General features: G+C 37.4%; 1 protein-coding gene across 1 annotated transcript; it reads left to right on the plus strand.

The window, feature by feature from the left end:
- Positions 1 to 8757: 8757 nt before the first annotated feature.
- LOC145097147 (uncharacterized) lies at positions 8758 to 10104 on the plus strand. The gene has a single exon (XM_079034663.1). It carries the CDS (start codon positions 8809 to 8811, stop codon positions 10003 to 10005), a length of 1197 nt encoding a protein of 398 aa, XP_078890789.1. The 5' UTR covers positions 8758 to 8808; the 3' UTR covers positions 10006 to 10104.
- The last annotated feature ends 2214 nt before the right edge of the window (positions 10105 to 12318 follow it).

Here is a 12318-nt window from a genome sequence, read left to right on the forward strand (position 1 = left end):
ATATATAATGTTAGACTTTTAATGTTATATATAGTATAGGGTGTATTTTACACTTTCAAAATACTAGGTGGTCAAATTTAATAATTATACCTTTAATTCAATTAAATTGTAAACCAAAGCTTTTATGGATTTATTAAACCTCTTTTAATTATACACCTTAATTAATTAATAAAACCATAAGGGTGTGATTTGAACTTTTCAAAACAATGCTAGGGTTTTAGAATTTAACATTCCTAATTAAACCTTTAATTAACTTTTAAATTCCAAAACTTGAGGGCAAGTTTTGAAACACTTCAAAACATTAGGGTTTAGAATTTAAATATATATCAAAATTAAAATTTTTAATCAAAATTTAAATTCCAAAACTTGAGGGCAAGTTTTGAAACCTTTTTCAAAACAATAGGGTTTCAACTATTTAAATTTCAAAACAACAAAACTTTTGAGGTCAAATTTAAACTATAAAACCTAAAGGGAAAAATATGAAACTTTTCATAACACAAGGATCAAATAATTAACATTTAATCACATAATTATCCATATTTGATTTATTTAATGATTTCTTGCAAAACAATTTACCAATTTAATCAAAATAATTAATCAATTATCATATAAGGAAACAAATATTTTGTTAATTGATAAATATCTTCAATTAGATCAAGAATATACTCATATATATCAAAAAATCGGATTAATATTGATCTAATATGATAAGGCAACTATCCTTAAGCAAAAACAGCAAGAAATCCCGGTTTTCCCTCCTTCTGACCAGCCGACTCGTCGAGTCAGCATGGACTCGGCGAGTCCAGCCCCTAGAAACACAAAAAACGAATTTTTTCAACATACAAAGCATCAATACAATAGAAACCAATCTTGGCTCTGATACCACTGATGGGTTTTGGTCATAAGAACATCCTATGTGCTCATACAAACCCTAATGCTTGGATCTAGGTTTCTCTATTGTACATGCAAGTTATATAAGACTATAAACCCTAGATCTAGAAGCATTGAATCAAAGTTTATCCATTCCTTTTATCCAAAGTAGGATAAAGCCATATCTTTGGGCCCTCGATGATTTAGCGATGACAAACGTAAATGCTCGGCCGGGCTAGGGCTAATTTGAATTGTTCAATTAGTCAGTCGTCATAAATCGGAAGTCGAGAAATAGTATAAAGAGAATGATTAGAAATCATGTCTCATACGATATTTAGAATGGAGGAATATATGATCCCTTATCTAAAGGACACGCGTATCTGATAGGATCAGAGTTGACAGCGGCTTTGGAAAGCTACGATTGCAGATCAGGATCTGCAGTCATACACAGAATAGTTATTAGACTTATCCAAGTGGGAGACTGTTGGATTAGTGTCTAAGTCCATAACTACTTTGGTATGTACTTGACCCGATGGTGCATGGTCCTTTTGGGTTGCCTTCACCAAAGCAACTTGATAGGATGAATTATGGAGAGAAAGGATTAAATATGATTTATTAATATATTATGAGAATAATGTATTAAAGGAGAAATCATATTGTTTCATTAATATTAGTCAAGAATTAATAAGAATTAAGTTTGTGACTAAAAGAGATTAATTAAACTTAAAGGATTGGAATTGTAATTATAAGATAATTGCAATTTAGGCTATGGATTGCCATATATTAAGGAGTGGACGAATTCTATGGGGAAACCCATGAGGAAATCGTCCAAGCCCTTAAGGAAAGGAATCCATGGGTTGCTTAGGGCTTAAGAATCCAATTTAGGGTTTCCTTGTTAGTTAACCCTAATAGCCTAACTATATATACATCCCTTATGACCCAAAAACGTGGCTAAGAAGCATCCTTCTAGGGTTTCACACGTTTTTGGGCAGCCTCCTTCCTCTCTCCTCTTCATCCTGTTGCTCTTGGTGTTTGTGAACCATTAGAGGAGTGGCATTTGTGACTCTAAGCTTTCTAAAGTCAATACAAGGAGGAATTGGGATTGTTATTGCTATATAACAATCAAGGTATGATCTAAACCCTAATTATATGTTATATTGATTATCATATTCTAGATCTAGGGTTTATAGTCTTGGATAACTTTCTTGTACAATAGAGAAACCTAGATCCAAGCATTAGGGTTTGTATGAGCACATAGGATGTTCTTATGACCAAAACCCATCAGTACTCACTAGTCAGAGAGAGGGTGTTGTGATACTGCGGGGATCCGTAGTACTCACTAGTCAGCGAGAGGGTGTTGTGATACTGCGGAGAGCCGTAGTACTCACTAGTTAGTGAGAGGGTGTTGTGATACTGCGGGGAGCCGTAGTACTCACTAGTCAGCGATAGAGTGTTGTGATACTGCAGGGAGCCGTAGTACTCACTAGTCGGCGAGAGGGTGGTGTGATACTGCAGGGAGCCGTAGTATTCACTACTCAGCTAGAGGGTGTTGTGATACTATGAGGAGCCGTAGTATTCACTAGTCAGCAAGAGGGTGTCATGGTACTACAGGAAGCCATATTATTCGCAAGTCAAAGCATGACGCAGAGGAGTGTTAGGCTTGGGTAGCCTTATTATTGAGTTTTTAAGGACCTGGTGGTCGGGCCAGGAGCGAGACTGTGGTCTCCTTAATGATTAGGAATCGTTATATAGTGAGTTAACGTGTGGTTATCATAATCAGAGGGAATTGGAACAGTGGAATGCGCGCGGGTTGCGAATCATGAGTCTTGAGTTGGGTGCTTCATTAGGATGAGTGGTTCCAATTCTAGATCGGACCGGACTCTCGATATTGAGTTCGAATCTAGTGGTGCATTGAGTAAGCGAAATGAGACTCCGGATTCTGAGATGGGTTCCATTTTGAGGAATATTGTTTGTCATCAGATGTTTTGGACCGGAGTGGATCAGCTCGTTGGTGCGGGAGGTACCGTGAGGCGCTCGTATCTAGGTAGTAGTGTTTGACGGGGGTCGAGGGTGAAACAATTTTGTAGGATTGTGGAATCCGTTGGGGTAAAGAGAACTTCGTGACTTGGGTGTTATGTAACGCCCGTAGATCAGGGCTAGTCAATTTAGAGACGATAAGCATCAAAAAGATGAATTTTTGATAGAAGATTATTTAGAATGAATAATCTTAACTAAGTTGTAGTATATGTTACAAGGATTCCGTACATATAAAGAACGCCGAAATCCGAGTTATAACGAAGAAGTCATGACCTGTCGAAGTTTCGCGACAGAACTGACACGACACAGCGTGACGTAAAAAGTTAATTTACGTTAGAGCAATATTTAGCCTTAGCAATCTAAATGAAAGTCGTAGAATACATTAAACCGTGAGCGTGCATAAAAAGAACGTCAAAATATGACTTCGTATGAGGAAGTTATGATTTTTCTAAGTTTCGACTTAGCGGTATGCAGCCCGAATACTCGATTTGAGATCGAGTGGTTTTTAGCCGAAACAATCTAAACAAGAATCGAAGATCTCATTAATAGTAGTAAAATGATAAAAAGATAGGCGAAAACGGACGTCGGATGAAGAAGTTATGAATTTATAACGGAGTTTTCCTGTCCCGGCCTACTAAAAATAAATAATAAAAATAAAGTCAAAATTAGCCGACGGAGTCTAAACGAAAGTTGTAAAGCGTAGTCTCACCTACGCTTGGTGATAAAGAACGTCGAAAACGGAGTTCGTATGAGGAAGATATGAATTTTTGAAGTTTATTAAATATTTTCGATATTTAATTTAAATATAAATTCCGATATTATCCAAATGGAGGGGGGGGGGGGGGGGTCAGCGGTCTTATCCCCATTACGCCCAACGTAAATGTAATTTACGCCCAGCGTAAATCGAAGTTCCAGCCCCCTATAAAAGGATGTCGAGGGCAGCCGAGTTCTTTGCTCATTTCTTCCCTTTCTCTCGCGTTTGTGCATCGTTTTTCGTGCAAGAATTATCCCGAAGCCCCGGTATCATTCCCGAGCCCCGAAGGAAGTCCCGAGGCCCCGAAGATCCCGAGAAGTGCAATTCCCGAGCCGAAGCTCTGCCCGCAAGGAGCCCGGTTTTTGTGAAGATCTTCCAGATCTACCGAAGAATACTACTTTTACAAGCCGTAGTGTTGTCCGATCATCTTCTGATCAAGTGAGTGTATAGTTACTTTCTTCTAACACATAAATATAAAGTATTAGCTATGAAATACGTGTTATGTGTTATATATTATTTGTCTATTTGAGATGGGCTTGGAATTGATGTTTTTATACGGGTGTTAAATGATTTAAATTGTGCTTGTATTTATATCTACAAAAATGTTGGGCAGAACATGGGTAGATGGAATAGTTGGTGACGATGCGACTTCATGCCTATTAAGTAAAGCTTTGGTGACGATGCGACTTCATGCCTATTAAGTAAAGCTTTGGTGACGATGCGATTCGTGCCTACTGGGTAAGCTTTGGTGACGATGTGACTTCGTGCTTATTTGATAAACCTTGGTGACGATGTGACTTCGTGCCTGTTGTGTAAACCTTGGTGACTATGAGACGTAGTGCCTATTGTATGAACCTTGGTGACTATGTGACGTAGTGCCTGTTGTATAAACCGTGGTAGCAAATGGACTTTGTGCCAGTTCCTTAGTTAAATCCTTAGGAATGAATGAATGAAGGATAGTTGGTTCTTAGGGTAAACCCTTGAGAAAATAAAGGAGATATGGGGATGGGTCTTTGGGTTGATTGTTTGATAATTGAATATAATAAATGTATTATTGTGGGTTGAAAATCCTATATGCTCACCAGGCTCCCAATCCTGACCCACTCAGTTTTCTTTGCATTACAGGTAATGGCACAAGAGTATAAATTGGTGGACTTGACGAGAGATTTTGGATTATAGATCAGTAGTTATAAATAACTGTTGTAAGGTCTATTTTATATTGTTTATGCTTTTGGTCTGTATCAGAACATGACATCCCGAGGTTTTATTATTTAATGAAAATACATTCTCTTTGAGAAATGTTTTGATAAATTTTATCATATTTATTTTTTGAACAAATTCCGCAACTCTTTTAATCAAAGGATTACTCTGATTTTATAAAACGAAGCATAAACAAATCGGTCTTTTCTAGCCGTGAAAATGGGGATGTCACATGTTACTAGGCCGAGGTAGTTGTTGTGAGAAGGAAGTCAATAAGACATTTTGGGATATGTTATGGGTGACCTTTGGAGGTTCAACTGTGGAGTCAGAAGTTGACCTAGTGCTCAGTATTAAAAAGGGGTATGAGGAACAAAGCTAGGACTTGTGATTGTGATGTCTGAGGACACTTCTGAGCGAGCCTGGTTATTCTCTCGTGTCTGAAGGGCAGAGTGTTGAGGATTCTTTGTTCGGATGGGTTCTGATAGCAGTTTAGTGTATGATCCCTGGTGGGGTGTGGACCCTTCCGTTTCTTCGGACGTGATTTGGATCATTAGCATGATATGAGTGAGCGGTAGTCGATTGTTGGATTGGGTCTTGTGAGAATCAGAGGATCAGTGAGTTATCAGGCTTTGATATGCGAGGAGAGAATATCATGGTGATCGCTTGAGTAGGCGGTCAGGCGGCGAGTCAGGCCACTAGAGCTTCCGGATAGTGGGAAGGAGTATATTAGCAACTGAAGAGTTGGTTCAGTTATGGTCTTGGGAGTTTTGTGTGGTTTCAAGTGTCCATAGAGGAAGATATTGGTGTAGTATGAGATCCTTTTGGTGGTGCCTTTTGGGTTGATGATTTCATTATGTGAGTGGTTAAGGAGTGATTTCGAGGGAGAAATCTAATTCAAGTGGGGGAGAGTTGTAACATCCAGATTTTCAGGGATATTATCGTGTAGTTGGATCTTGTGATTAAAGAATAGACTCGACGAGTTGAGGGTCCAACTCGCCGATTCGAGCCGGGTTTTTCCCGTGGACTTAATGAGTGGACTCGACGAGTCAGAGGAGGGACTCGCCGAGTAGGCGCTGATTAGAGAAACCTTAATTTCTGGGTTTGGGGCCTATTTAAAGGCACTTATAGCCTCATTTGCGGCCACCCTTTCCCTGGAAGCAAACCCTAAAGGTCATTTGAGCTAGAGATTGAGAGAGAAGCTATCTTGGGATTTTTTAGTGCATCATTTGAGAAGAAGAAAAGGAGATCAAGCAAGGATACAGAGGGGGAAAGTTAGATCCAGTGATAGATCGTCCAGAGCTTCTAAGGAAGGTAAAAGTCTGCACCTATCTCATTATTTTGGTTAGATCTCATGTGTTTGGAATTCTAGGGCTTTTACCACCTTTGGTTTGGGACTTTGAGTAAAATGGATTAGCTACAAGCCTAGTCATCAGATCTGGACCTTGTGAGGTCCCTAGAGTCCAAAGGTCCCAACTTTATTCATCCATATGAGGGTTGTGGTGCTTAACACCTTAAGAAGGGCTTGTTTTGGCATTTTGAGGCATTTATGCCATGCATGAACGTAAAGGTCGAAACTTTATGTGCCTATGGTGTCTTAAAAGGCTAGATCTAGGGTTTGGAATGACAGATTTGACTTTGGACGTCTAAATGAGGAATCAAACCGAGGGGACTCGTCGAGTCCATAAGTTGACTCGACAAGTCAGTGAGGGTTTGTCCCGATGAGCTTGAGCATGCGATAACTCGACGAGTTGGGGGTCAACTCGATGAGCTAAGCTGGACCTTCACGAGACTTCTGAGGATGTGAGTGGACTCGACAAGTTGTATGAGTGCACTCGACGAGTCGGGTCAGACATGGACTGTTGACTCGAGTTTGACTTCTGTTGACTTTGGGGTTTGGTCAACATGAGTAATGGAGACCATGGAGGGGTAAAATGGTCTTTTACCCAATTCAAGAGTTAGAGAGAGAAGAACAGCCCTCATTTATTAGGGTTGTGTAAAGTGTATTGATTAGAGATATTCATCTTTTGTGCTAGGCGGAGGCTAGTTCAAGTTTCTGGGGCGAGGGTATTTACTTGCTGCTTGTCAGGTGAGTCTTCTCACTATATTTTACCTAGATTGGTAATTAGAGTTATGTTATAGAGTATTTTGTATGCTATTTATGTGATGTGATGCACTGCATTATTTCTATGTGATTTATGTTGTATGTGTGTTCTAGAGTGTACAGAGCTATGACCGAAAGGTCTACAGAGTTAGGACCAGAGGGTCCACAGAGTTAGGACCAGAGGGTCCACAGAGTCAGGACTGGAGGGTCCATAGAGTTATAGCCTCGAGTGGCTAATATGTGTTTTATGTGGTATCTTGGAGAACTCACTAAGCTTCATGCTTACCGTGTTATGTGTTATGTGTTTCATATTGTTCTCAGGAATCGCGAGAAGGCATCGACTTGATTGTACACACAAGAGAAGGAATTAGGTTTTTGAAGACCCTGGGTTTTTACTAAACAGTTATGGAGTTTGAATTGTAAACTTAATTGAGATTTTTGTGAAATGCATTACGAGATTCATGTGATTTTTAATAAAAAAATTGTTTGAAAATTTACGGTGTTACAAAGGCCACAAATGAACTATAAACTCTTTATATAGGGTGCAAACCCCGAAAATTTAAGGTTTTCCTTTCCAACATCTGCTCGTCGAGTTGGGGCCTTCCAATTCGCGGAGTAGACCCTTCATCCTGCGTCCATAATGATTCATACTCGACAAGTTGGAGCTCACCAACGCGTCGAGACCCAGTCCAAAACCCTAAATTTTTTAGAGAAATAAATGATACCTGAAACAAACGTTACACTTAGTTTTTGAACTTTTTGGAAAAATCAACTATATAATAAACATACATAATATAAAAACAAAATATAATTGACTTAATGTATACAAAATAAAACATAAATAAGAGTATGTATAAAAATAAAGTATAATTATTGGCCGAAAAACCTATACCAACCAGTCAACCATGACATTTCGTGTAAAACCCGAACATAATTAATGGTTATATGGAGGGGTGTTCAAAACATTTGCATCTAAACATCCGATCCGAAAAATCCAAAAATCCGATACGAAAATACGTGAAAAATCGGATATCCGAAATTTCAAATACCCGAAATTCAGATATCCGGTTTTTCGGATTCGGATACGGATATTAAAATGTGAAATTTTCGGATATTTCGGATATCCGAAATCCGAAATACATGATTTAAAAAATTATTAAAAATAGTTTTAATGGATTTGGTTTTTTCATTTGAAATTCAAAAAGACAAACTATTAACATTTTTACTTGGTACGCAAAGTGGGAATGATATAAATGTTACATTTTTTTGTTGATTTTAGTAATTTGAGTTTGATTTCTGAAGATCATGAGGTAAGGTATCTTGCATTTTAACTAGACCAAATGAAGTCTTATTATACCTAACAAATGAATGGAAACGTTCTTGTTCTTGGATGATTTATTTTATTTATTTAAAACTAATAAAATTCGGATATCCGGTTTAATATCCGAATCCCTCCGAAATTTCGGATATTCGAAATTCAGATATCCAAAATTTTAAATACGGATTCGGATATCAAAAATCAACTATCTGAATTTTCGGATATCCAAAATTCGGATATTTTCGGATATCCGGTTTTGAACAACCTAGTTATATGTATAAATGTTTTAAAAAAAGAAAACTTTGTTACCGTTGTTCTAGTATTTATTATTAATTTATTATTAAATTTTTTACACAACCCTTAAAGTTAAACCAATTCGATTTATGCCTTTCTGAGTTTATCTGCACAGTGTACACTCAGTTACTTGAATCGGGACAGCATGGCCCACGCTTGCAGTAAGCCAAATGTGGGCAAAACTCTATAACCACCTCAAACTTCGCTCGCTTTGTCTTTATCGAACACCGATATATGATAGACCCCGACGAATCCCATCATTTTCCCGCCGGCGCCACCGCTGTTGACTCGTCGTCAAAGTTTCCGATGGATACCGACGGACGTCATCAGCAGCTAATCAACCTTTCCAAGCTACAATCGCGAATGGACCACGTTCAACGCTTCCTCTCCGATTCACTCAACACCAATACCATCATCGGAGAATCGCAGATGGAGATTGTCTCCAAGGAGATCACTTCCGCCATCAACCAAGTAATCGTCAATGGAGCCGCCCTCCTTTCCTGCACCGGACTCCCAAAATCAAAATCAGAAACCCCCAATCTTTCCGTACGGACGACAAGTTTGACTTTTGATTCGAAACACTCACCGGAATCCGATTTGATTCTGAATCATTTGAAGCACGATGTTGATTTAGGGGTTCCGAAAACCGAGGTTTTCGGGGAAGAAATTAGAGACGACGATTGGGATATTGTGGAGCTTGATGCTGTGGAGCTCCTAGCAGAACACTTACATTTCTGTGAATTATGCGGTAAGGGTTTCAAACGAGATGCGAATCTTCGAATGCACATGAGAGCTCATGGCAACAAGTTCAAAACCCTAGAGGCGCTTTCGAAGCCTGAGAAATCAGGATTGTCTTCTTCTTCTGAGTTGACTCGTGGTGGTAGAACGCGGTTTTCGTGCCCATTTGCTGGTTGTACCCGAAACAAGCTGCACAAAAAGTTCAGACCTTTGAAATCTGTGATCTGTGTGAAGAATCACTTCAAGAGAAGTCATTGCCCCAAGATGTATTCCTGCAATCGATGCCATAAGAAGAACTTTTCTGTGCTTGCTGATCTGAAAAGCCATTTGAAGCATTGTGGGGAGACAAAATGGAAGTGCTCATGTGGGACAAGTTTTTCAAGGAAGGATAAGTTGTTTGGGCACATGGCTCTCTTTGAGGGACACATGCCTGCCATGCCGGAAGAGGTGGTGGTGGAGGAGGATGAGAAAGCAAAAAGGGTGGCAGTGGCACCGGCACCAGCACCAGCACTGGCGGCAGTGGTGGTGGAAGATGCAGAAGGTGGTGGTGGTTGTAAGGTTGTGAAGGGGATGGATTGGATCGATAACACCATGGATGATGGTTTTTTCGATGGATTATGTTCACTTGATGATGACTTTTGCATGCAGGAGCTTCTTGTTTCTTCTAATGGATGTTTCGATTGGAATTTGTAGGTCTTTTGATCAGATCAGGTATATGTTCTAAAATTGCCTTCATGTTGTATAATATGAATATTCTCCTTGGTTTAAATTGGAATAAAGTGATGTTATTTATGTTGCTTTTTGGTGCTTCTCCACTCTTGTTACGTGATATATATAATTTCAATTTGTGGCGTTAGTAATCAGAATATTTTGTCTGGATCTGTTTGATGTTTGGCTTTATATGGAATGCAAAGCACATCTATTTCCCCCTCTAAATTCATGCTTGCTTTCTAAGATGCATACCTTAGATCAAAAAATCATTTTTTTCCAAGTTAAAAGAGTTGATTTTGAGCAGAAACAAATGCTCCAATCTAAAAGAACTAGAACCTGTTTGATGTTTGGCTTTGTAGTTCATTGTTGCTCCAGTTTCATGAGCAATAATTAAGGACAAAACCAACCAACAACAAAAATTCATTTGTAATGACTCATAGATGTCAAACCACAACACCAAAATCCATATCCTTTTAATGGGTCTATCTGAATGCTTGTTGTGTCGATCTTCATATATGTATCCTTTTGTTGGGTCTTCGATCTTCATAGCAAAATTTACATGTCATATGATAAAATTATGTACTCTAGATCTTGAAGCACAACAAAGATTTAAATGTATATAGGATAACTGATCATCAAAATTATTCTACATCCTGCATAAATGATCGTGAATGAAATTTTTGGTGGGTTGATGATATGTGATCGAATGGTCATGTTAGAGGAGATTTACTTAGATAAGAGAAAACAAAACATTTATTACCATAGATGATAACCAAAGATAGTTGGGGAGTTGATAAATAATAAAATTAAAGTGTGGTGGGTGGATAAGAAGACATGTTCTTACTTTGACATGTTGATTTAAGTGATGGATTTAAAAAAAAAAAAAAAAAATTTAACTGTTTTTTGAATCTTTGGTTTGGTAAACTACATTTATATTGTATGTAACCTATATTTTTTTTTAAACGGTGTAAACTATAAACTATTTAGCTGCCGGGGGATATTGTAGGTTGCGCATAATACATTAATTCAATTAGTATATTGACAAATATATGTTACTAGTTGTGAGACCCGTATATTATACGGATTGATTAAAATAAAATGTTAAGTACGAACGATTAAATAGAAATTTTATTTGAATTTAAAATTGAAATAAGTGAAAATTATGAGAAAAAAAAACATGCAAAAAATAAACAAGTTAAAATTATGTGTTTAGTGTGTTCTAAACGTGTTAATTATAACAAAATGTTAAACATAAAGGTTTAAACTGTAAATTTATTTGGAATTGAATTTGAAATTTAAAATTTAAAATTTGAAATTAATAGTGATTATAGTAGGTTTAATTTATGGAAACTAAATTAAATCGAAAATGAAAATTAAAGTAATGACAAGTGGAAAATAAATACATTTCAAATTATGACAAAATGACATATGTCTAATTTTATGAGAGAATGACATGTGACAAAATTATTTTTATTTATTATGGTTGATTATCGTTCCTATTAAGTTTGACATAATAATTAATACACTAAAATGTTATAAAAGCATTTTGATTATATTAAATAAAAAATAAGATTATGATAAAAGTATCAAACAAATAACGGACACCTAGATAATCCTCAACTATTAAAAAAATGACAAAAGCACCAACATTTATTATTAAAAAAGGGTTCTTCTCACTATAGCCCAACAAACTTATATATAATAGTTTAAATGGTCCATCATGACTATTTTTTGCATTTTAAAAGCATGTATTTCGGTTTTACCGATTGAAAATGTCATTTTACCTATTTTAGCAAGTTTTTCTTCTTAGTCTCTTGCAAAATAAGTAGGTGAGTGAACTCATTGAGTCAATATTGCGTTGATTTGATAACACACATGCATAGATTAATTACCGCGTTTAATTTCTACCAACATCCCACCAACCCTTACAGTCGATTGACTTGGTGGATTAGGTCTGCGTAGTAAACGGGGACAACCTATGTGGGGTTTGATGTAAAACAACCCTGAAACTTGTTTACCATTTTCGGTCAAACACTCATCGAAAAGAACCATTAAAAATGAACAATGTCGGGTCTACCACCACCACCCGACTCTTTAAATTCTTGTGAAGACATCAACTACAATGTGTTCCATTCAATCTTCTGTGAATGTGGTCATAAGATTGTAGATAACCAATCTAAAATGCAACGCTTGAAGGACCGGCTCAGGAATATATCGTGTGCAGGATCGACCACATCAATCTCCAGCACAAGCTGGATAACCATGATTAGAAGTTTAAAGTTGTTGGTGTTACGA

Source organism: Lactuca serriola, chromosome 4 (assembly GCF_051521515.1).
Source record: "Lactuca serriola cultivar US96UC23 chromosome 4, Lser_US96UC23_V15, whole genome shotgun sequence".
Classification (NCBI taxonomy): domain Eukaryota; kingdom Viridiplantae; phylum Streptophyta; class Magnoliopsida; order Asterales; family Asteraceae; genus Lactuca; species Lactuca serriola.